At 35.7% G+C, this 27,256-nt stretch overlaps 1 protein-coding gene across 1 annotated transcript in view; it reads right to left on the bottom strand.

Moving 5' to 3' along the window:
- CWC22 (CWC22 spliceosome associated protein homolog) overlaps positions 1–27,256 on the bottom strand; it is a 53,415-nt gene that overhangs the window by 4,188 nt on the left and 21,971 nt on the right. The window contains exons 3-16 of the mRNA XM_006083254.2: positions 25,072–25,200; positions 23,465–23,633; positions 23,051–23,104; positions 20,789–20,924; positions 20,489–20,695; positions 20,333–20,395; positions 15,175–15,279; positions 13,518–13,599; positions 9,719–9,779; positions 5,596–5,673; positions 4,842–4,994; positions 2,196–2,323; positions 329–430; positions 18–238 (exon numbers count right to left, since the gene is read on the bottom strand). Of these exons, the coding sequence (XP_006083316.1) occupies positions 18–238; positions 329–430; positions 2,196–2,323; positions 4,842–4,994; positions 5,596–5,673; positions 9,719–9,779; positions 13,518–13,599; positions 15,175–15,279; positions 20,333–20,395; positions 20,489–20,695; positions 20,789–20,924; positions 23,051–23,104; positions 23,465–23,633; positions 25,072–25,200 (1,688 nt within the window). The remainder of the gene's footprint in view (positions 1–17; positions 239–328; positions 431–2,195; positions 2,324–4,841; positions 4,995–5,595; positions 5,674–9,718; positions 9,780–13,517; positions 13,600–15,174; positions 15,280–20,332; positions 20,396–20,488; positions 20,696–20,788; positions 20,925–23,050; positions 23,105–23,464; positions 23,634–25,071; positions 25,201–27,256) is intronic.

Here is a 27,256-nt window from a genome sequence, read left to right as displayed (position 1 = left end):
GTGATGGGTTTCAATACCTGAGGCAGAACTCTGACTGCTGGCGGATGAGGAGTCGCTGTCTTTGCTGGAAGACTCTGAGCTGCTGTCGCTGCTGTCCGAACCAGAAGCAGAGGAGTCGGACTCTGCCGAGGAGGATGCGGAAGAGGAAGAGGAGGGGGAGGAATTATTTGGCTCAGTTTCTGGTTTCTGTGCCACAATGACCTTTGGTGTATTTTTGAGATGCTCACGCAATTCATCCCTAATTAAAAATATAATGTTAGATTTTGCTTAGAAGGAAATTAGGAGATAATTTTGTAATTGAAAATAAAATTCTAAAAATAATCCTTACGTTAAACCTCCAAGACCTATAGAAGTAAAAAAGTTGATGGCAAAACGAGTGTTTCTGGGATTATCTCGGGGTAATAACCCTTCAAAGAATGGCTGTAGGGTTCTAAAAAAGAAAAGAAAAGAAAATTAACAAAAGAGAACAGATTGCTGAAAGATAAAGTTCTTTACTTAAAAGCAAAATTCTCGTACAGTCACTTTTCGGAGTTTCTACGTATTAAATTAGTAAATAAAATACAACCAAGTAAATGATTTATATAATTTATTAGGTTAGGCTACATGGTATCTAATGAAATAAGTAAGGACACTCATTAATTTACTAAACTTGATTTCTATAATTATACAACAAAGGTTTAAAAAAACTTTTTCATATTTACACCAACACAGAGTAGATATATGTATGTAACATACAAACATATATCTATGTTCATATGTACATGTATGTATGTGAATGTATATACAGAACAGTAAAAAAATTCTCCATACACACACACACAGCACTGTGCAAGGCACCGGGGGAAGGGAAAAAGTATCAACAAAAGGGAGAAATCATGTTTATTCAGTGACCTATTGATAACATATCCTTATTATTTCTAGGAAGGGGCACGAACAGAAAATATTAACACTATGTGGTTTTGCCCTAACCGGTTTGGCTCAGTGGATAGAGCATTGGCCTGCGAACTCAAGGGTCCCAGGTTCGATTCCGGTCAAGGGCATGTGCCTTGGTTGCGGGCACATCCCCAGTGGGGAGTGTGCAGGAGGCAGCTGATCGATGTTTCTCTCTCATCGATGTTTCTAACTCTCTATCCCTCTCCCGTCCTCTCTGTGAAAAATCAATAAAATATATTTAAAAAAACACAAAAAAACAGTATGTGGTTTTGAGTACCATAGTGAATGACTAACCAGCAGGGCAGGAAAAAGTGTTTCATAGAAAAAGGTGACAAATAAGAATGCGAGTTTGCTGGACAGAACAAGGGAGGAATTCCCAGCTCTGGAAATAGAGGTAACGAGGAGCGAATGAACCAGACCTGCTTTACTCTCTGGGCAATGTTGGTGTGGCTGGAGCACAGCGCACTGCAATGGGCTTCACTAGGTGAGCCTGGGAAAGGAGGCAGGGACCAAGAAATGAGTATACAAAGCCCAGGAAAATGCATGGAATAACACAGAGAGCATGCAGAACCAGGACAGACCTATGGTGTACACTGGAGAGGCAGGCTGAGGATAAGAGAGACTGAGAGGAATAAGGTAGAATGGGAAGAAAATGAGGAGCCACAGTGAGCACGTGGTCAACTCTGTAAGTGAGGCTAAGAAGTCAAGGGACATGAGGACTGAGGAAGATGACTTGACTTGGCAAGCTGTCACTAGAGAATTGAAAGGAGTGTGAATGGAGAAGCCAATGTGAGCAGCAATGGGCAACCTGCAGAAATAGCAGATGAAGCTGGAATAGAGGTTACATAATAGTCCTGGGACAAGACCCTAGTACAGTGTAATGATACATTACATAGTCATCTGTATATATTCACAATTGTCAATGATAATAAAAAAGTTAATTATCATTCTAGGGCTCAAAATTAGGGTAAGAACTCTAAATACTCATTACTGAAGAACTCCAATGAGCATACAAAAGTAATTTTCTGGGTTTTAACTAAATTAAAAGAGGCATTAATTCTGTGTTTTCTCTACTGAACTAAAAACCATCATTAAAAACTGCATGTTGTCCTTGGCCACACATGAGATTCAGAATGGTAAGTAATGAAGAAAAGTCCTAGGGGCATAACTCTTGCTTTACCAGCCCAGGGTTGACATGTCACTGAAGTGAAGGAAAACCCCGGAGGGCAGTAAGAATAAAAAGTGCTTAATGATAAACTTACTCATCCTTTAATCTTGCATTAAGTTTAGGAAGACCCATGTATTCACACAGTTCTTGGAAAAATATTTTAACAAAAATCCTACTGGAGGACGTAGTGGTTTCTTCACTCAGCTTTATACATTCAAGAACCTGAAAATTAAATGAAATAGACAATTTAATTTTGTTCAAAAGATTAAGACAAAGTGACCAATATTCATACTCAAGCTTTCTCTTGAAATGATGATTTAGTCTCATCTTCAATCAGAATTATCTCTGAATAACTTCTCTAGTAGCGATATGTACTATTTCTTGGCAAAGATTAAGACAATTTCTGTGCTAATTTTTAGAATGTTAAAATGCTACAGAAATAGAGTTCATTCTCTTTCTCGAGTACTGTGCTTTTTAGAGCAGGAATATATTGTCTTGAGTGTATAACGGTGCAGCAGAGATTACTAGCTCCTAAGCCTCATCAAAATGTGTGTATATGAGGTTTTGAGGCAAAATGCCACATAGAGCGTTAGGCTATAGTTTTGTACAGCACATGTAATATGCGACAAAAGTAAAGACAGGAAGAGTGATAGTTTATCCTAAATAGTAAGACTGAGGCTTAAAAACTGAAGCTCATGTTGATATTTTACAACAAACAAAAATAAAAGCAACCTCCAGCTTGTTGAGTTATGTGTTCTAGGAGCCCTGGTGCTTCAATTTTAAAATTTTAATTTCATTTTCCCAAAGAGGGGAAAAATAAGTTTAAAAAAATTACGATTTGGCTCCTATGTTAGCTTACAAAATGCCTATTAATGTAGCTGGATATACTTAGTACTTAAAATATTACAAAAATCTACCCAATGTTTATAAGCTCAATGATGTTGCTTCATTCTTCCATTAGATTCTGGTAGTCAATAATGTGATCCCCTTCTTTCTTTCCTCCAGGATGCAATTTCTTTCTATTGCTGGCTGAATGAACAGCAGTTATACAATAAATGCCAGCTTAATGAATGCATTTCAAATTGTAATCAAGCGTACGTTGACTCATTAAGATACCTTTCCTTGTTCTAACTATGGTTATAAGAATTCCTCCCTAACGCTTACCCAAATTCATTGTCTGCTAAAAAGAACATGTCTTATTAGGACAAACATTTCTCTCATGTCCCCCAGGAAACAAGCAGTAACTCAGCAATGCATGACTACCAAACCTGGGTGCATATTAACATCAGTGTGTACACATGTATGTGTACAAAGATAAAAATTTACAATCATTTCCATGAAAATACTCACAGCCATCGCTATTAAAAAGCACCATGTCTAAACTTTTAATATCATCCAGAATGGTTACATTCATATATTTATGCACTTAGCTTTTTGATTCCATGTTATCCTATCTAATAAAAGACAAATAGGGTAATTAACCGTACCTCTGATACGCTTCCCATTGGCTAATCAGGACGATATGCAAATTAAATGCCAACCAAGATGGCGGTTAACCGCCAACAAAGATGGTGGCTAATTTGCATACTGCAGGCAGGGCAGGAGAGTGCCATCCCGCCTGCCCCGCTGCCATCCAGGCCTGCTATCTGCGATCTGGGCGGCAGGCGGCCTGTATGGGACCCGACCCAGGGCTGGTGGGTGCTAATGCACCAATCCTCCACAGGCCACGCCCACAAACGGCCCTCCCAAGGGGATCCGAGGCTGGCGGGTGCTAATGCACCGATCTGCCAACACGCACACCCGGGCCGCCTTTGCCCTGCGCAAACTATACAGCTGGGAGAGGGGAGTGGGGCCGCTGGGAGCAGGGCGGGAACTGCCCGGGGTTTGCGTCAGGCAACCCAGAGCGGAGTGCGAACTATCCCCGCTGGTAGCTGCTTGCTCATTCATTCACTTATTCACTCGCTCATTCACTCACTCAGCAAACCCTCTAAGGTCCCTGGCACCAGGCCAGGCACTGAAGTTGAAGCAGGATAAGACAGAGCTATGTCCTCAAGATGTTAGTAATTCAGTATGCAGCCAGGAGAGGGGAGCCAGGCGCTGGGAGCAGGGCGGGAACTTTCCCGGGGTGGGCTTCAGGCAGCCGGGAGTGGGGCCGGAAGTTCCCGCCCCGTAGCTGCTTGCTCATTCACTCATTCACTCACTCATTATTCACTCACTCAGCAAACCCTCTCAGGTCCCTGGAACGAGGCCAGGCACTGAAGGTGAAGCAGGATAAGACAGAGCTATGTTCTCAAGATGTTAGCAATTCAGTATGGCGAAGCAGGCACATGAACGAGGCAGTTGTATGTACAGATGCACTGTACTGGGTTCGGTGAGGGCTGTAACTAACGCTGACTTTGTTCTCTTGATAAAATGGGGCCTCGGGAGCCAGGCCACCTCAAGCCTGTAGGCCTGTGCCTAGGCCAGGAGTGGCCGGGGTCCCGGAACATGACAGAGGGTGCAGGTCGGGCTGAGGGGTCTGGCCCCACCCCTCACCCTCACCCCCGAGTGCACAAATTTTTGTGCACCGGGCTACTATATGAACATAATCTCAAAGATAGCTATTATAATAAAAGTATGTTACACATTTCGTTTTAAAGTACATTTCCTACATAGAAAAAGGGTATATTATACTTAATACACATTTGAGAATAACAGGAGATTAGGAAGGAAGTATAAACACTGAGCTCCATCTACTTACACTCCATGGAAGTGAATCAGTGTATAGAAGATGAGCAAACATCTTAGCAACATTTCTCAATTTGTTTGTTTCCAAGCGATGGATGGTATCATACTGTTCTTTGAATATACTTTCAAAGGATTCCATGTACTCTTTCTTTAGCATGCAAAATCGCTATTAAAAAAAATTGAGAATCAATACCATTATGAGCATATTAAATTCTTCTAAATTTATTTATTTTTTTTTATTTATTTTTTTTTAAATATATTTTATTGATTTTTTACAGAGAGGAAGGGAGAGAGATAGAGAGTTAGAAACATCGATCAGCTGCCTCCTGCACACCTCCTACTGGGGATGTGCCCGCAACCCAGGTACATGCCCTTGACCGGAATCGAACCTGGGACCTTTCAGTCCACAGGCCGACGCTCTATCCACTGACCATTATGAGCATATTAAATTCTTCTAAATTTATTGAATCAAAAGTAAGTATTTTGTACATCTTTTTGTGCTATTTGATGAGATGCTCAAATAAGAAATGGGGTGACACAGGATCATAAAACCATATAGGTTTCAGTTGTACAATTCAATAAAACATCATTTGCACAGTGCCTTGTGTGCCTGTCGCACTAAGCAAAGTCTCTTTCCTTCTCCATTTTCCCCTCTTTTGCCCACCTCCACCTATCTCCACCCCTCTTTCCCTTAAGACACTGTTGTCTTAAGAACAGCCTTAGTGATTCCATTAAATTCCAATAAGAAAAAGAAAGCTAGAACTCACCCCAGCTAATAAGCCGAAAAATTTCTCATATGTTCTTTGTTGAGCACAGCAATCCAGTATCATGTTGCAGAGTTCTTTCTATTTGGAAAACAAATAACAATAATGATTCAAAACACAACGAATTCATGTTGATAACTTATCAATATAATAGAGACATCTAAAATTTTAAGTAAGATTTTTTTTAAAAAAATTCTAAGACTGGGAATTTTAGTGATTAAGACAAAAAAAATTAATCTATGCTAAGAGTAGTTTTTTTAAAGCCTTTAGTCTGGCAGACAGTTTCCATATGCCATTCATGTTAATTAGACTGATTATAAAATTCTAAATTTATGTAAGTGTGAATCACTTTAAGAGAACTTAGTATGTGCCCTCCTGGTGTGGCTCAGTGGTTGAGCATTGACCTATGAACCAGGAGATCACGGTGTGATTCTCAGTCAGGGCATATACTGGGAATTGAGTCCCAGTGTGGGGCACGTAGGAGGCAGCCAATCAATGATTCTCTCTCATAATTGATGTTTCTATCTCTCTCTCCTCCCTTCCTCTCTCTCTGAAATAAAAAATATATTTTTTTAAAAAAAGAGAACCTAGTATGTATATGAAACAGACATATCAAAAAAGATATCGAATAAACTGTATTCTAAAAAGATTCCATACAGAATTCTTTTAAATATAGGTCACCAATATGATATCTCACTAATACACCTAAAAATTAAGCTACACACCTTTCAAAGTTTTAAACTCCATTATTAGGAAATATATTTAGTTTAGTATGGAAAAAGCAGAACATTATGAGTCTTTACAGAAGCGTAAATAGGCAAAAGTTTCAATATTTACTTAAATGACACACTGGTTAATAAAGAAAAAAATAAATTTAAAAGAACAAAGAAAAAGATCTCTATGGCTGAATTTCTAGCCTCAAAACAAATGTTTTACATACAGATCTATCTACAGCTTAATCTATACAAATAGATGGAATCATTTCATAACTGCTGGAATAATATATTGTTTAATCAGCTATGTATATGCCTTGAAAATTCTTCTGTGAAAATTCTGTTAAGCTAGTAAGTCCAAGAATAAATCTAGGATCAAGAAATATCATTCTAAATTATTTACAATGAACAAATACTATTTATTAATTCCTGAAATAATCCTAATGAAATATGTATTGATTATAGCAATTTTATTAGATGAAGACATTCAGGCAACAAGGACAAATCAATGGAGACAAAATAAAAAAGGCATAAATTCATTTTCTGACCACTGCTGTAGAACTGACTCATTTTTTTCTACGAAATACTTCTTATTGGAAAGTTTAAAATTATACTTTTCAAACACAGTAACTGCAATATATTTGCTTTCTATAAACAGAAAGCAAGCTTATAAAATATAATGTATAACCTTTTCAGTTCATTTTTACTTTTACTTAATTTATCTTTATATTTTCAATGAGCAACTTTGACATTTTGTCATATTTAATAGCATGAGCTACAACCTAAGTAGATATTATAAACACTTTAAAAATTAGGTCAATATATACTTACTACATCTATTTATGTACAAGGGAGAGGAAGGGGACCCTGGAGAAGCACAGAATACACTCTAGATTGTACTGTCCAGGAGGGTAGCCTGCAGCCACATGCAGCTATTTAAGTTTAAATTATTTGATATTACATGAAGTTAACACTTTAGTGCCTTGGTCACACTAGCCACACTTAAAGTTTTCAAAAGCCATTTGTGAGTAGCGGATGCTCACTGGACACAGGAGAATATGAATATTTTCACCACTGCACAAAGTTCTTTGGGAGAGCTCTGTTCTAGAAGCTGATAATCTATATATAAAACAAGCTACTCAAAGGCCCCACTTCACAATACAGAGTAATTTTTAGATATCTTTATACTGACAGACTATTATTTTTTAAAAGATTAGTCACAAGTTACCTCAATTAAATAAATGTATAAGTTTCAAAAAGATGTACTTTGTCAAAATTTAGAATAGTACTAAAAACTGAAAGATGTTTTTCTGACTTCTGCCTTAGTATGTTAATTTTATATATTAAAAGGCATTTTCGGCTTTTCTACCAACACTGTATTTTACAAGAACATAAGAGTTAATCAGGTTGTAAACACTGTAATATGGTAATATGCTGATAGCATTGCTAATAAAGCCAGCACTAGTTATAAAACAAATTACTTTCTTCCCTAGACTAAATGCAATTACAAGAGTTATTCCCTGTGGCTTATAATAATTAAATATTTTAACATTTTAATTAAATATTATAGCAGTTTTAGGAGAGTCTTTTGAGTGCCTAAAAATAGATGCACTAAGACATTCATCCAAATGTTACCAAAATATGTTGAGGTTAGTCCTATTATCCTCTGGATTAATATTAATAACATTTATAATGACTTAATTATATCCTCAAATAATGTGACAAGATCATACAGTAATTTCAGTTTCAAGTATAATTTTAAAGGCTAATTCACAAATTTATTTCTTTCCAATGACAACAATCAAGTGAACCTAGAGTATGAATAGGTACACTATTATTAATATACTAGAGGCCTGGTGCACAAAATTCATGCACTGGTAGGGTCCCTAGGTCTGGCCAGTGATCAGGGCTGATAGGGGCTATCCTTCCCCCAACTGCCAGCTGCCTGCTGGGGCCTTCCTTTGTTGCGTGCCGCCCCCTGGTGGTCAGTGCACTATGTAGCGAATGGTCGAACTCCCAGTTGGTCAAACTCCAGAGGGGACAATTTGCATATTAGCCTTTTATTATATAGGATTAGTAAACTAAATTTAAGAGGAAAAAATAATTTTTTTAATTTGAAAAGAATAATTTATTCTCAAAATTCCATATTATGGCATTTCAAGAATAAATCTACATTTTAGAACAAAGTTTGGCAAAATTTTTCTGTAAAAGGTCAGATAGTAAATATTTTAGGTTTTGGGGGCCATTCAGTTGGTCTCTGTTGTAACTAGTCAGTTCTACTGTTATAGGGCAAAAGAAGCCATACATAACCAAAGGACATGGTTGTATTCCAATAAAACTTTATAAAAATGGGCAATGGCCTGGGCCACAGTCTGCCAATCCCTGTCACAGATCATATTTAAAGCCTTAAGACATACTCTCTCTCTCCCATTTGTTTTTGGGAGGCAACCTAATTTTTGGAGGCCTTGCTTTGGCAAGGCTGAAAATAAAAAAGGACTTACAACTAATGGTAACTTAGCTCAGATAATTAAGATCTTTTAGAAGAACTAGAAACCAAACAGCCTGTTAGACTCTAGCATCTGTGCTGGGTCTAGCACATGTAAAGCAAGGTGTGAAAAACAAAACCGCAAAGCCTTGGTTCAGGTTCCAAGAATCCATCTGAAATACTGTCAACAATAAATATATAAATAAAGTCTACAGGGACTGGGAGTAACATACACAAGAGCACAACTAGAAAAAAGTAGCCAAGATAATCTATTTAGTCCAGTCTTTATTATCCTTAGCATTAGAGTTCTATGATACTTTCAACAGTGAGGTATGCTCAGTTAAAAGACTATCTAAGTCCTAGGGGCTAAAGGGGGTCTAATATGTACTTTATAGATATTAAATACCTGACACTTTGCAGAGTGCCTGACAAAGTGTATATGAATACAATTTGTTGAAAGGATGAATGAAAAAACTGATATAGATTCTCTATAATTAATGTAACAACATGTATATATTGATCTTTATAATTTCTATCTGAAAATAATGTTTTAGTACATAAAGCGGATAGACCAGATAATTTACTAAAGAACAAATTTCCTATTGTACTTAGACCACATTTTGATTTACAGTAACCACTCAGAAATTTATGTAAAGTGCAGTAACCTCCTCCTTTTCCCACATCGCATTCAAGCAGCCAATTTAATTCACTACGAGTAACATATATGAAACACATCAGGACTCCTAAGTTTCAAGTTATTTTAAATTTTTTGAGTTATTTTACATTTTGATTATAAATTTTAGAAAAATCTAAATTTAAATAATAAAGATTTAGTACTAAGTTGTAATTTCAATTCATGAAACCTAATAATTGTCCTAAACATTTTTATAACCAATATATTTCCTAATAGGAAAAAAAATTAACTTACTGTTTGGCTTTCAGGAAATTCCATTTTCAGCAATTTATGAGCACATTCTTCAAAATCTAAACTGCAGACATAAAATGCTCACAACCGTTAGGTTAAAAACTTGCAGGTAGTTAAATTGTAGTACTCTTATATATAGAAGAAACTTACTTTAACAGTTGTATTAAATACTTTTTATTATAATTTCATATTATATTATACATATAAAAAAGACATAGCTCTTAACTCTACAAAGGCAGTACTGATAACATACTACAATATGGATAAATCTTAAATTATGCTAAGTGAGAAAAGTCAAACACAAAGGACCACATATAGTATGATTCCGTTTATATAAAAGGTCCTGAATAGGAAATCCATATACAAAGAAAAGTAGACTTAAATTTTTATTACACTACTAAATTATTTCCATTTCTCTCTAATCCAAGTCAGGAAATGGTAGAAGATGCTCCAGGAGCCCAGCATGACATCTAGTGCTTAATCACCATTTTTACAAGTTATCTTGATTCATACCCAAACATGGGGCTTCTACATCCATATGCTTCACCTAAGACAGTGGTCGGCAAACTGCGGCTCATGAGCCACATACGGCTCTTTGGCCCCTTGTGTGTGGCTCTTCCACAAAATACCATGTGCGGGCGTGCATGTATAGTGCGATTGAAACTTCGTGGCCCATGCGCAGAAGTCGGTATTTTGTGGAAGAGCCACACTCAAGGGGCCAAAGAGCCGCATGTGGCTTGTGAGCCGCAGTTTGCCGAAAACTGACCTAAGAGAATTATCAAACTCAATGTGAACTTGATTCAGGAATAATGCTAATATATTTGGACTTTTTGTAGAATTTTCAAACCCTAATTATTTTGATAACAGTGATATCTGTATTTATCAGCTTCTGTTACTTATTGTGTTTCAAAGCACAATCCTATATAATAAAAGGCTAATATGCAAGTTGATTGAACAACGGAACCACTGGCCGCTATGACGAGTACTGACCACCAGGGGGCAGACACTCAACACAGGAGCTGCCCCCTGGTGGTCAGTGCGCTCCCACAGGGGGAGCATCACTCAGTCAGAAGCTGGGCTCATGGCTGGTGAGCGCAGTGGCGGTAGTGGGAGCTTCTCCTGCCTCCATGGCAGCACTAAGGATGTCCCCCAAGGGCTCCTCCCAGATTGTGAGAGGGTGCAGGTCAGGCTGAGGGACCCCCCTGAATGCACGAATTTCATGCACCGGGCCTCTAGTAGGATAATAACCCAAGATGATACAATGTAATTGAATTTTTTAAAAAAACTAAAGTGGAAATAATTTACTTTAGGAAAATTTATCAGGAAATAACTTTTATAACAGATAATATTAAACAATATTTAGCACTAAGGTTAAAATATTTAAGTATAATTGACAAACTTTAATAACATAGAGATACCAAAAAGTATTTAAAAGGATGTGACATTTTCTTTTCTAATATATTATTTCTAAAATATGCCTACCTATTTATCCAGTAAAGATATACTACGGGCACAGTAATATATATTCTATAGTTTTTCCCTCACCTAACATTATATCAGACCACTTGCCCATATCAATAACAATGCTCCATTAGCCTAATTTTCTTTTCTTTTTTTATCCTCACCTGAGAGTGTTTATCGATTTGAGAGAGAAAGGTAGAAGGAGAGAGAAACATTGATGTGAGAGAGAAACATCAATTCATATGTGTCCTGAGCAAGGATTGAACCCAAAACCTAGGTATGTGCCCCGATGGGGAATTGAACCCATAACCTTTTGGTGCATGGAACAACACTCCAACCAACTGAGCAACCCAGCCAGGGGTAGCCTAATTTTGATGGTGGCATAAACTGGACATTTTGACTACTTGTGTCAAACAATAAGATTGTCTCCTTTTTTTTTATATACACTGAACAATTCTGTATATAATTTTCTACCAATATGCATGCCTTTAGGAAATATAATAATGAAAAAGAAGGGACAAATGGAATGGACACTAAAACCTTGATTCATGTTACTGAAAGGCTTCCCATAAAGAATTTAAATTCCCACTAGTAAGGTTTATATATATAATTCACTAAAATCATTATTAGTACTGAGTACTGTTGCTTTAATGAAATAAACCACTTCAGTTGTTTTAATGAGGGATAACATCACTTATTGGTGATATGTCTTATGACTAATATTTTTTATGTTTTACAATCCATTATATGAATCTCCCAACCATATCCTGGAAATACCTTTCTATCTGTCTTTGTGTTTCCTAAAATCTGTATGAGCTTTTAAGTATAATAACCTTTGTCATATATAAATAATTGTGACTAGGCATTTAGAGGCTGAGAACTCTTAACAAACACCAATACATAAGGCAGTAGCTACTATGATGGATATCACTACATAATAGTGGCTGTTACTGTGTCTTAAAGCTTTAAATTTAAGTCTTTTCTGTAATTCAGAGATTATTAAGGTTAGGTCAACTTAAAAAAAAAGTTGCTTTTAAATAACCTTTCAAAGAGCTCCACTGTAACTCTTCAAAGTTAATGTTAACAGCAATATTAAAACAATAAATCTGTTGTTTACAACTTACTACTGTTAATTTTCTAAAAAAGTATATACAAATAAAAGGTCAAACTCCTAAAACAGTTATCTATAACAAAAATTCTCATCTTCCACTTTAATTCTGCATGAAAAAAATATTTAATAGTTTCTTTTTCGTTCATGCAAAAGGCAAAGCAATAGGTAAGGATAAACCAAAAAATTTCTAACCAATGTTTGCTATTTAACTTTTCTTTTAGAAGATGAATTTAAGCCAAAGTTTTCAGACAGAAAAAAACAAGATGACTCCTACTTATGAATCATTATTGCTATTACATCATACTAAATGGAAATATACACAACCTAGTAACAAAGCAAAACAGAGAAAACATTTCTCCTCCAGAGTAAAATGTAAACACTGCCCACTAAATCAACAGACTGACGACAAACAAAACAACAGATGTACTAAACATTTTACATTTTCATTTACTTTTCTGCAAAACCAAACTCACAGGCTTCAAAGGGAATAGGTTTTGTTTTCATAGCATGATAATAGTTCTTACTTAACACTGACTCAAGGGTCCTAAAAACCTTCCTAAACCTAATTTCTATTTCTATACATTTCTATTTGCACAACAAAATCAGTGTCCAAGAGTTAACATAACAGTGCTTCTCTCCTTAGAACCAGAATTAGAAAACAAACAGAAAAATATAAAATATTAAATTTCCACTATACAATTAATACTGTGCTAGTTCTATAATATATACTTGCTTTTAGGTTTTTATTAGTGCTATCTAACTATAAGAAATGACATAACTAGACTGGCTGGTGTGGCACAGAGTTAGGCATCGACCTATAAACCAAGAGGTCATGGTTCGATTCTGGTGGGGGCACATGCCTGCGTTTCAGGCTTGATCCCCAGTGTGGGGTGTGCAGGTGGCAGCCAATTAATTATTCTCTCTCATCATTGATGTTTCTATCTTACTCCTTTCTGAAATCAATAAAAATATATTTAAAAAAAAGAAATGACATAACTAAAACAAACAAATAAAAACCCATTTAATTCTGTAACACAGATCTTCCAAGTAAATAAAGATAATTTGCTTTTGAAGCAAAGAACCAAGAGTACAGACCTACCAGCTTGGGCTTGGGATAGAGTTTAAGAATCACTAACATAGTATCAAGTTTTCTATCATCAGTTTCTAAAAATCCCATCTCCTTGTTCATTTGCTATCAAAAGTAAGAATTAACTGAGATAGCTATCTTACCTTGACTGAATAGCAAGATAAATTGTACGACGAAATGAGACTAGATTAATTTCTGTTTTGTCATGAATAGTCACTTTTTGTCCTGAAAGAAACAAGAAAATTATGCAAGTATGCAAATAAATGTGAAGAACTGAAAATGTATTTCTGTATAATAATTTTCTAATTACATTTAGAATCTATGAGTTTAAAAATAACAATATTTTTTTCTACAGTATGAATTAGTATTTGTAGAATTCAAAGTAACTGTTTCAAGTATATTATCATATCTTAAAATACTTTAGTAAGTTTTGTTAGCTCAAAGAAGTTCAGAACCAAGCCAGAAAAGCTACTTTTGTTTCTGTGTCACTTGCTCATTTAGACACTATAAAAGGCTGCACCTATGATATTGCTTAAACATTATTTCCAGAGCTCTAAAAAGTATCTTCATAATTTGGAAGAACTATAACTTATGGTTAGAAGTAGTTTCAGAGAACACTGGGATTATTGTGACAAGTTGGATGGGTCCAAAATATGTGTATTTGTTAAAATTTTCTTGTATCTAATGAATGTTAAATATTTAATCAGTTTTATTTGAACAGTAACCTATATAATAAAAGGCTAATATGCAAATTTACTGAATGGCAGAACGACTGGTTGCTATGACGTGCACTACCACAAGGGGGCATATGCTCAATGCAGGAGCTGCCCCCTAGTGGTCAGTGTGCTTCCACAGGGGGAGCACCGCTCAGGCAGAAGCTGGGCTCATGGCTGGTAAGCGCAGCACTAGGACGTCAGTCAGACAGCCCCTGAGGGCTCCTGAACTGTAAGAGGGTGTAGTCCCGGGTTGAGGGACCCCCCCCCCCCCCACTCTGCTGCCAGTGCACAAATTTCATGCACCGGACCTCTAGTTTTCACCTAAAACAAAGAAATTCTAAAGTAAAATATAGTACATGGATAGCAAGATCTTTTAAACAAATAAGACAATAGAGCAAAATTAAACTTATTTTTATAAAATACATTATAAAAAGCAGTTACACTTTAAGACAGAACTAAATATGTTATGCCTTAAAAGGGAAAGAGATAGTTTTAAATTTTCAAATATGTAATAGAAGTAAATAATGACCAGTGTAGGCATGTTCTGATGTTTTAACTGAGACTCAACCAAAGTAGTGAGCTAATTTTTCTGTGAAATATAAGGTAATCAAAGCTGAAGAGGAAGAACATCATGCCTATTTTTGTATAAATATAGATTTTGGCCTCCCAACTTTATTTTGTCAAATGAACAGCAAATATCGAGTCATTCTCATCTGTCACATTAATGCTAGGGTTACATAAATCATATGCACTCAACATGAATGTACCTTATTCATAGTTTATAATCAAAGACAGAAAATGTCAAATTAAAATTATGCTGATGTTGAAAATGAATTTCCTTGTTTAATACTTGTAGAGTAAGTTTTTTAACCTTGGCAATACTGACATTTTGAGCTGGATACTTGGTTGGAGGAGGGGCAGTCTTTTGACTTGTAATATTGTTTAACAGCATTCTTAGCCTTTATCCAGTAGATGACAGTAAAGAGACCCTCCCAACTCACACATATTGGGAACCATTGTTTCATTAGAATCAATTCAATTTCAGAGTATTTTACAGTACTATTTAAGTAAGCTATACTTTTACCTTCTTCATCTTCTTCTCCCTCTTCCTCCTCTTCCTCCTCCTCCTCTTCACTACTTCCAGCATCTTGATCTGTGTTTGAATCACTATCTCCTTCATCAAGAATTTCTAAAAACCAAAGTAAATTTAGGAAAATATCAACAAGGAAGTGATACCCATTGCAGTTCCTTCTTCAAAGACAATTCTCAGAAATCTGTTTATCAACCAATACAGATAATAACAGAGGCCTCCTGTTATGGCCGAGGTGATCAGAGAACATCATAACTAATTTGACTAGAAAGAGCCATGTGTCATTCTTCTGACAGAAAGTGACCATGAAACAAGGGGGGATGAAAAAGAAAAAGTAGATGGAAGTTTCCAAAAGAGCAAGAGGATACTGGAGTCAAAATATTCCTAGTTTATCATCAGAAAGAAGACAGTATATTACAAAAAGCTAATCCTTGATATAGAAAACAAGAATTTAAGCTAAGAATATTTTATGAAAGACAAAAAAAAAAAATCGTTGCGTAATTTAGCATTCATTTTAATGAGATTTTTATTAAAAGGTATACCTATTAAATAGAACATTACACTCAATCCAAAGACTTTCTATATATAAACCAAAAGCCAAAGTTTAAAAAGCCTTTAGGAAAACTGGTAAGATGAGCACTTCATTGGATTATCACCTCTTAAAATACAGCTCACACTCAGAACTGGGTGAAAATAGTGATGTAAATAAGAGACTATATAAAAAACTAAAATTATATTTTGTTCAATCACATGTGTGCTCTATTAGTCTGATGAAAGATTTTACAAACCTGGCCAACATTTCATTTTCTTCATTTCTATTATGATCAGAGAATTTTTAATAAAATGTTTTGGGGTCAATTCATTTTTAGAAAATTCTAATGTCTTTCTATTTACTAAGCAGTACACTAGTATATAACTCAGGAGCCACATACAATATTGAATGTTAGTAGAGAACTTCATGCTATCAGGAATAAATCATTGTACAAACAGGGAGACTTGTCATTCAGACCTTAGCCAATATACAAATATCCTCAAGAATATTTCTAACAAATTTAGAAATAAACTGAAGTGTCTAGTTTATTATAATATAATATGGTTTTAGACAGACTTTTCAAATGAGGAAACTATTTAGTATTCAATAGAAGGAAGACAGGCACTCCTGCTGTTTTCCCAAATGCTGCAAGACCTAAAACACAAGTACACCTGAGTCACTCTAAGGTGCTAATTACTAAAGCTGTGCCCACTTCCTGCTGTGACCATTTTTTTATGCCAGCTCTAGAAGGATATTTTATGAAAGAATGAAGGTCAAATGAATTGTCTAGTCGTTTACATCATCCTCTTCTCATCTGTTCACTTTAGAATCTACTTACTGAAAGCATTTAGGCAATGACAATTAGATTTCATTAACTGGATAAAGCAGTGGTTTCAAAGTATAGTCTGTAAGTCTCTGGGGTGGGGAGGTAGGGATGGAGGGGGGGAATCACTGATACCTGTCAGGTGGTCTGTGAGGTTAAAACTATTTTCATAGTATTACTAAGACATCATCCACCTTTCACTATGCTGACATCTGTAATGATGGCCCAAAACAACAGGGGTTAAAACTGGGGCAACCTGAGCACAAATCAAAGCATCAAACTGCACTAGCAGTGGTGTTCTTTGCTGTTGCCACACTCTTAAAGTAGGGGAAAGCCCGTTTCTCTTAACAATGACCCTGACAAATTATTGATTTTATTAAATTTCAGCCCTTGGTAGGTCTTTATAATAATCAGAGTAACAAAACATGAAGTTCATATATAGGACTGCTGTTAATGACAGACGTAAGATGATGGTTATCTCAAAGAACAGCACTTATGCAATCATTTGAGTTTCAAGATGAATCAGCTTTTTTCATTTTTACTTCAAAGAATGGCTCACAACCTATAGTTCTCCTCCTAGGAGCTTTCAGAGCAGTGAGTACTTTTCAGATAAAATCACAATTCAGGAAAATAAATCTATAAAGTTATCATAATATTATAATATTTAAGTGTGTAATATAATAATATAAACATAATTACATAACTAGCCCTGAATATTAGCATTAGGAAATAAATGATAGAAAAGTGAAACAAAATAGTATTATTGTCTAAATACTAGTTCTGTGACAATACAAAGCACTGTATTTTATTTATCTTCACACAAACGGGGAACATTTACTCTTACATCAAATAAGTAACTTCTTCCAGGTCACTTAACTAGTAATGGCAGACAAAATACAAACCAAATTCTGTCCAAAGTATATACTTACAATATATTAATGGTGTACAAACAATAATTATCTATTTATTAATCACTGATATCTAGCACTGTGATTGATGTTATGAGAAGGCTATCAACCTGCTTTCAAGAAATAATAAAATAGAAGACTTGGAAACCAAGATGGCGGCATAGGTAAACACTGGAAATTGCTGCCTCGCACAACCACTTCAAAAATACAACTAAAAGACAAAACGGACGTCATCCAGAACCACAGGAAGGCTGGCTGAGTGGAAATTCTACAACTAGAAGAAAAGAGAAAAGCACACTGAGACTCAGAGGAGGTGTGGAAGAAAAGTGCAGAGGTACGGAGGCACACGCAGAAAGGGCTGGCAGCTGAGGACGTGGCGCACGTGGAAAGGGCTGGAAACTGAGGACATAGCACATGTGGAAAGGGCTGGCAGCTGAGGACGCGGTTGTCTTTTTCAATCGGGAGGGAGTCTCAAGCTCCTGACTGCTCTGAACTCCAGTTCCAGGCGAGCCTCTGGGGAACCAGACTCATACAGGAGAAACTGGACTGTCTGGCATCGGTCGGAACTCAAAGGCGGCTTTCTCTCAGAGGTACTTGCAGCGATTACCAGGACACTGAGAAGCGGGGCCTCTTAGGGTAGGACTGAGGAGCAGCCATAGCTGCTTGCTCCGCCCTGTTGATCCCCAGAGACCCCGCCCCACCCAAGCTGTGCACAGAGGCTTTTGCATATGAAAGGCCTGGCCCTTTGCAATCTGAAAATTACCTAACAAACTGCAGCTGGGTCAGAGAAACCCAGAACTTCCAAAAGAAGGCCCAAGGGCCCACAGCAGCTTGCACTGCTTCACAGCTGGGCTCCTGCTGGGTATCCTCAGGCAGAGGCTAAATTAGCACCTCCTTAGAGATCCAAGAGCCAGTGTACCCAGTGGTCAGAGTGGGACCATCCAGATTACAACTCCTCAGATCCATAAGGGACACACTCAGGGGGCAGACTCAGTGAGCACCAAAGCCCCACTGAAGCAAGTCTTGCCCCAGAAGGGTTTCTCCAGCACAGAAGTTCTCCCACTGCAGACACAGCTGATTCTCACAGCCAATTGGCCTGGAGGTCAAATCCTCCCAGCTTTACATACAACAATCAAGGCTTAACTAGAACAAGACTGTGCACAAAGCCCACAAAGGGGTGCACCAAGAGTGCCCACCTCCGGTACTGGGGAGGCTGAGCCGCTGGGCCCTATAGGACACCTAGCACAGAAAGCCACTCTATCAACACAGGGAAGCATAAAAAATGCGGAGACAAAGAAACAGGTCACAAATGACAGAAATGGAGGAAAGCAAACTACTGGATATAGAGTTCAAAACCACACTTTTAAGGTTTTTCAAGAATTCTCTAGAAACCGCCGATAAACTTAGTGAGACCCTCAAGAAATCTAGTGAGACCCTCAAGGTTATGAAAAAAGACCAACTAGAAATTAAGCATACACTGACTGAAATAAAGAATATTATACAGAGTTCCAACAGCAGACTAGAAGATCGCAAGAATCAAGTCAAAGATTTGAAATATGAAGAAGCAAAAAACACCCAACTGGAAAAACAAAAAGAAAAAAGAATCCATAAATATGAAGATAGTGTAAGGAGCCTCTGGGACAACTTCAAGCGTACCAACATCCGAATTATGGGGGTGCCAGAAGAAGAGAGAGAGCAAGATACTGAAAACCTATTTGAAGAAATAATTACAGAAAACTTCCCCTACCTGGTGAAAGAAATAGACTTACAAGTCCAGGAAGCACAGAGAACCCCAAACAAAAGGAATCCAAAGAGGACCACACCAAGACACATCATAATTAAAATGCCAAGAGCAAAAGACCAAGAGAGAATCTTAAAAGCAGCAAGAGAAAAACAGTCAGTTACCTACAAGGGAGTACCCATACGACTGTCAGCTGATTTCTCAACAGAAACTATGCAGGCCAGAAGGGAGTGGCAAGAAATATTCAAAGTGATGAATACCAAGAACCTACAACCAAGATTACTTTATCCAGCAAAGCTATCATTCAGAATTGAAGGTCAGATAAAGAGCATCACGATAAGAAAAAGCTAAAGGAGTTCATCAACATCAAAACAGTATTATATGAAATGCTGAAAGGTACCCTTTAAGAAGAGGAAGAAGAAAAAGGTAAAGATGCAAATTATGAACAACAAATACACATCTATCAACAAGTGAATCTAAAAATCAAGTGAATAAATAATCTGATGAACAGAATAAACTGGTGAATATAACAGAATCAGGGGCATAGAAAGGGAGTGAACTGACTATTCTTGGGGGGGAAAAGTAGTGTGGGGGGTGCGAGAAGAGACTGAACAAAAATCGTACACCTATGGATGAGGACAGTGGAGGGGGGGTAAGGGCAGAGGGTGGGGTGGGAACTGGGTGGAGGGAAGCTATGGGGGGAAAAAAGAGGAACAAATGTAATAATCTGAACAATAAAGATTTAATTTAAAAAAAAAGAAAAAAAGAAAAAATAAAATATAGCACTTAATTGAATAATAAATTGCATGTCATTTAAAGTAGTAATTCTTAGGTGGTAGTGAAGTCAAATAAAGTGTACTAGTAATACATGAATATTTTTAAGAGAGCTAAAAATTAAGAGTCACACAATTAAAACACAGGGAAAGAGGAGATAAAAAACTAAATAATTTAGAATGAAGTAGTACATTGGACAAGCATTAAACAGAAAAATAATGCATACAAAAACAATGAAGAACATGGCTTCAATGAAAGTAGAGATTTAATTAGGCGTGGTCAGTGATCTATATATATCTTTCTATCAGTATTATATAATGCAAAAATTGCTTCAACTTATCCAAAATAAAATCATTTAATAAAATTCTACATACCCTTCTTAATAGCTTTGTACTTCTCTTCATTCTCCATAAAATTAGGATCCATCTTGAAAACATCTTAAAAAAATAAATTAAAAGTTTAAGTAAGTTTTTATTTTCTGTGCTTACACTTTTTGGTGCCCTACTTCCAACCATCACCCCCTAACTTACTAAGAACATCTTCTGGATTATAGTCATCTTCAAGAGGAAGCATGTGCGTGAACTGATCATCTTCTTCCACTAAGTCAAGTCCTTCTAGAATAACAGGGTGGTCCTTGAACCCATCTTTCCTTACAGCAAACATCACTTCAATCATGTACTGAACTCTTTTGTCTATTTCAGACTCATGGAGAATGTTTCGAAGGCGTTCAAATATAGCTAGGTTAAGCAGAAAGAAAAGACAATAAAATAAGTAATAAATATTATAATACTCAAACAAAAGCTGGATATCAAAACAAGGATATACACTACCATTGATTCCTCTTGGTGACACCTGTGTTAATTTGAGGCCACATTCCTTGAGAAAACCAATAGCTACTTCAACACTATCATCTGTTGGTCTTTCCAGGAGCAAAGTGAGCATCTCTAAGCATAAAACTTCATGTGCCTTAAATAGAATAAAGACATATGGAATAAAGAAAATGTTTTAACATTTATAAGCCTAGTATTGACAGTAATTTTAAAAGTTACTAAATCTGCTTTTTGCAGTGATAATATTGTATTAGCAAAGTTTTATAATGTATATAAAAATACTGCATATATGAAATACAATTATTCTTTTGCTTTCATTATGCATCTGTTAAGAATTCCCAAATGATTATTATAAAATTCCTAGTGTATTGCACTGAATAAAATTATTTGGCTTACCTCCAGGAGAAATATTCTTATACATAATATAAAAAAATATAACATTTATTATCTATAGGAAATACAATAATTAACCCCAAAATATAAGTTAAAATTCTTTAATCTGAGATATTTTCATAGTCACTATATTAAGAATAGTGATTCTCTATAAGCACAGATATTTATATCCATTGTCCATTTCATTTTATCAGCAACTATTAGATAGAAAATAATTCTTAAATTACATGCATAATTATTTTATCAGAAAATATCTTAATTTCTGGTATGAAATTATAGTTTTAAATATATCTTTTATTTTTTAAACTAAATCAAACTACTTACACTGGCCATATTAAAAAAGTTAACACCTATAAACAATGCGAGGTAGAGTGGAAATAAAATTCTATTGGGAAGCTTTTCTGTGAAAAAGAACTAGAAATGTTCAAAAACACTATACATAAGCCTTTCTGAAGTCAGACACTTATTTAAGATGGGGAGGGAAAAAGTCTAAATTTCAACTCAAGACATTATTTTTTTTTGCATTGAGCACAAGATAAAAAATACATACTACTTTTTACGGGAGGGGGCAAACAGTCTTATAAATTACAAGAAAATATCACCCTGTATCACAGTTGGGAAGAAAATATTTATCATTTTAACTGTTTTTGACAATGCCAAAGTATCTCTAATATAAAGTAAGATATACATTATAAAACTGAAACATATAGCTGTGCTGTCATAGACATGTGAAGTTTTTATAGTCTTAAACAGCATGTTATTATTGTTATAACTAATTAGGTTACAATCTAAAAGGTTTCTAAGAGTAAACATGACAAGCATTTCACATAGGAAATAATTAAAATAATATTTATGTTAGAGAAATAAGATAAAAGTGTGATTTTAAAATTGTTCGTAGATACCATTAAACATGATAATACATATTGAAAAAAACTTTGAATGTGAATAAGAACAATTTTACTATCTCTAAGTTGAAACAGAATCAAAACTCTCAAATAGTGATTAAATACAAAATAAACACAAAACTGGATAACATTATTTGTATTTAAAATCACTTAATCTACTATCCTATATAATAAAAGCCTATTATGCAAATTGTCCCCTTGGACGGTCATTTGACCCGGGAGTTTGACTGGGAGACCAGGAGTTTGATTGCTCACTATGATGTGTGTTGACCACCAGGGGGCAGCACAAAACATGGCAGGTGTAACCGATGCAGTGCTGGCAGTGGGCAGCAGTGGAGGCGCTGCCGGCCCCAATGGGCCCCGACGACGAGAGTGGGACCGTGGTGGAATGGTGGAGCAGGTGAGCGGGCGGCGCCAGGCCAAGGCGGGATGCCAGGTGGGGCTGCAGGATGGGGACTCGAGCTGGGGCCCGATCTCTGCAGGCCACCCCAAGGGACCCTACCAGTGCACAAATTCATGCACCGGGCATCTAGTATTTTATAAACTGATTCTATGAATATATGACTACATGTACTATATATACTAGTTGCAGGGATCAGGAATTTTTATTATTAGATATTATTAGGTTCTCATGAACACCACACCCAGGGGGAAAAAGTGGAGGAAATACCAACTTTATTGCTTTATAAAAACAAGTTCTATTACTTTCTCTGAAAAAATGATTTGTAGTTAAGTGACCATGAACAGAATTACGAGATCAATTTGATAAAACAATGTCTGGTTATTCTTCATATTAAATAATATTAAAGGCATTTATTATAGTTTTAACATTAAAATATTATCCAAGATACTTTTCCAAAGACTATAAAATCAAAACAAAAACAGAGATATGTCATTGAAGTGCATCAAGTCTGTGTGGTCTAATGTCACTACAAGGTACTAAGTTTTGAAGATAATTACTTACCACATTTTGGTTAATAAGATGTGCCACAAATTTTGAAGCAGTCAGACAAAGTTGCTGGTAAGTGAAGGTAGAGAAAAAGTTAATCTATAAACTAAAACCACTTTTCATTTATCTAAAAATCTACAGCTTACACACTCTTTAAAATATGTAATACACAGGATCATTTTTATATCAAAGTTAAAGGATAAGAACTAATAGATGTGAAAGAGTGCCATTTCTGGCAAAATAGTTAAAATTTCTGTGGCTCATCATTAGTAGCCAGAGATATTTAATAGAGTAAAAAAAAAGTTCTCATGAAATATGCAGTTTTAAAAAAGAATTCCTATATAGAAATCAACATTGCTCACTATTGTTGATACTGACTTATTAATCTGTCCTTATGTGGCAGTCTACTTACAAGCCCATCATACATACCTTATCATTTCTTCGATAGCCTTTCCGAAAATTAAGAATCAACCTCTTGAGGATTAATTCTCCGATTTGTGGAAATTTTGAGTTGATAATAGCCACTAAGGCTGCATAAACATGGGTGAAGATTGGAGAAGCACTCTGTGCTTGCAAAACAGATCTGGACAGCAGGCCTCTGTTTAAAAAAAAAAAGAAAAAAAAAAGCATCAACAATAATCACCAATTTGATTAGAAGAATAAAAAACTCATTTAAAATCCAGTAATATTATTCCTCTGTAAATAATCACAAATGCTAAATCAGGATTAAATTTATATCACTTTATTTGGGAGAAAAGTTTATCTTTCTAACAAATAAAAACTGCTTTTGAGAAAATAAACTTCAATTTGTGCTTTCACAAAACAGATTTTACTACAATTTTTTCTTCAAAAAATTTTCTCTCACAATATAATTCCTCTTTTCCAATTTCTGTTTGTTATATCTAATTATAAATTTCAGTTTTTTTAAACTTCTTAGAAGTAATTAAACATTTGCAAAATAGAATAAGAAAAAAGACCTGCTTCAAAAGTACTAAACTTAAACAAAATAAGATTTCCACTACTGGACCATTATTTTATATAAAATTATGTGATTAAAGACAAATTTGGGTATTTCCCATCTTTAAGCCTATTTTCAGTAAATTAAAAATGAAGATTTGTAAGCAATGCAAGAATAATGCTAAAACAATGACAGAAATATAAAAATTTCTATGTTAACTCACTTTTAAAATAAGCATGTTTCTATATACATTTGACAAGGAGAAATGCAAATTGGGCTGAATAGTTATTTTTAGCAATATAATGACAAATAGTTATTAGACTGCCAAAAGGCAGGAAAACATTGTCTTAATAGTCATCGGGTTAAGGTGTGACAATTAAATCATTAGAGTAGAAAATGAGAAAAGAGAACTCAGCTAATAAGTGGTACGATCTTAAGCAACCCACATAAGTTCTCAGAAAATGAAAGAGCACTACCTACTTCTGAGAACAGTGGCTACCTTATGTCACCTTTCTTTATCCTCACAACATGCTACACCTTAATTTATATGCCCAATGTTGTTTGGAAAGGAATCAGGGTCATGTGAAAATAGACTTCAGATTTAAATAATAAATAGAATGAATACAGGGTATCTGTTTCCTGACCCTTTTCAACATCACCAACTACTTAAAACCGCAAAGAAAATGCTAAGTCATTCTCTTCTGCTTTTCTAAAATTTATTACTGATCTTCCTCACTTCTTTCACATTCTCACTTTGCTTTCATTAGAAATTAAACTGGTTTGAAGATATTCACTATTCTTCATGAGTTTAAGTTAATAGAAGTATTCCATACATAAATATCTTCAAAAATCATTATATCACATCAAAGCTTCTTAAAAGCAAAATCTCCATACAACCTTCAATTGTTAAGTACAGGCTATTTGTTAATAGTTACCTTTTTACAAAAATTGCATTTTAAATATCCACAATTACCTTTGAAATAAGGTAGCATAATAAATCAATAATTATGGTTCATGTAGGTTATGTTCCTTTGAAAAACCACTATGAAATACTACAAATAAAATAGCTGATGCTTACCTCCCTCTAACTATGTTTTCTTGAAGGAGTTCTTGAATAATAATACCTATATTAGAAATGTTGACTTTGTTGATAAGACCATTAATTGACTTCTTTAGGGCTTCCCAGCTCATCCTCTGGTATGCTAAGCTAAAAAGAATAGATTTTAATAAAGATTAAAACTCCATCAACAATCACAATAACAGAGGTTATTTGAACATAAAAAATACTTAGTGCCTTTATTTTTGACATTATTTCATAAATGGCCCCCAAATGCAGTTAAATTTTTCCGGAATAAACCCCGGGTTTTTTTCCTAAAGCAGGGGGGGAAAACGGGTCCCCCGAACACATGCAGCTCTCTGGCCCCTTGAGTGTGGCTCTTCCACAAAATACCACGTGCAGGCGGGCATGTACAGTGCGATTGAAATTCGTGGCCCATGCGCAGAAGTCGGTATTTTGTGGAAGAGCCACACTCAAGGGGCCAAAGAGCCGCATGTGGCTTACGAGCCGCAGTTTGCCGACCACTGTCCTAAGCTATTGGATTTTTATGTACATATAATGCTTACACACAGACTGCTTCCCTTCAATAACATACATTTATTAAGGACATATAAGGATATCATGTATATTGCAATTTACAACATTTAATTCATTAGTCAGATTCAGTACATGGTTATTTTACATTATAACACTTTATTCAAACTTGTCTTTAAAAATTTTTTTAGATAAAAGCTATTATTTTTTATTTTAAATTATAATCTGAAATACCTACATATAAGCCATAAAAAGGAAATTTTTATTATGTTCCATCTCCTAAAAGCATGAGAAAACAAAATTATTTTAAACTATCCTATATAATAAAAGCCCAGCAACCAAATGGCAGAATGACCAGACCAATCAACCAGTCGCTATGACGCACACTGACAACCAGGGGGCAGACCCTCAATGCAGGAACTACCCCCTGGTGGTCAGTGCGCTACCACAGTGGGAGCGCCACTCAGCTGACTGGGATGAGCGGCTGCTCTTGCAGCAGCTCTGAGGGCGGGTCCATAGCCGCTCGACTGAGCGGCACTCCTATAGTGGGCTGATCCCTGCAGGCCACACCCCCCAACTAGTGCACAATCCTGTGCACCGGACCTCTAGTAAAGAAATAATAATTATAGGAAAAGGAAAGTCATATGAAATCGTGGGCTGAAAGACTGTTCTAAATATTTAAAGAACGTCTCTACATTTATGTAATAATCCCATAGTTATACCAGCTGAATGCCAGATAGCTATACTTTTTAACTAAAGTCATAGGTAAATTTTTCAGCCTTAAAGTTTCTTTGGTTGAACGTGATACTGTCTAAAACCTTTTAAAGCTCTAAGATTCTATGGTTTTTATAATTATTTCTTTGTGGAATGTCATTTCAGATGCAATTTTAATTTTTTTTTTCTTACATATAAATTTTTGAGGAAGCTGATAGACTTCTTGGGATAATATTTACAAATGTATAGGATTACAAGGATAGCAATCATACTGAAATATAGTTTTTAAAACATGAAAAGAACAGAAGTTTGATATAGTACTCTCTGTGCTTCTTAACACATTAAATAACAAGAACTGGTAGTAGGCCTAATAGCTTCTTTAATTTCCAAATACCATGGCCATAAAGAATTATTATGAGATATCTGCAACTAATAGTCTATTAATACTATGGTCTGTTACCTACATTCCCATAGGAAAAAATGATAAATTTTAGTTAGAGATTAGTAAAAATAAAGATGCATTTCCCCCCATTTATGTTCATGAACTGCCTGAATTCTATTCATGGATCTCTTAAAGGTGTGTAGGTTAAGATTCCCTATTCTGGAGTGACTAGAGGCCAGATGCACGAAATTTGTGCAAGAGTAGGTCCTCCTTCCCCCGGCTGCTGGCACCAGCTTCCCTCTGGCACCTGGGATCTGGGCTTCCCTCGTAGCCCCGGCTTCATCTGGAAGGACATCCACTCTAATTAGTATATTATGCTTTTATTATTATAGATATTAAGGAGGGATGGGGAGAGTATTTTATTACTGATACTATCCTCAGCAAACACTGAGGATACTAAGCAGACTGAATTGTAGTTAATTTTATTGTTTCTAAATTTGCTATAGATCATGTACCCCTTAGTGCCTGCACTCCGCACTGTTCCTCAACCCCAACCTTTTGGTATGCTACTATCTC

This window comes from Myotis lucifugus, unplaced genomic scaffold (genome assembly GCF_000147115.1).
Source record: "Myotis lucifugus unplaced genomic scaffold, Myoluc2.0 scaffold_5, whole genome shotgun sequence".
NCBI classification, from domain to species: Eukaryota; Metazoa; Chordata; class Mammalia; order Chiroptera; family Vespertilionidae; genus Myotis; species Myotis lucifugus.
This window is presented reverse-complemented; position numbering and strand designations above follow the sequence as displayed.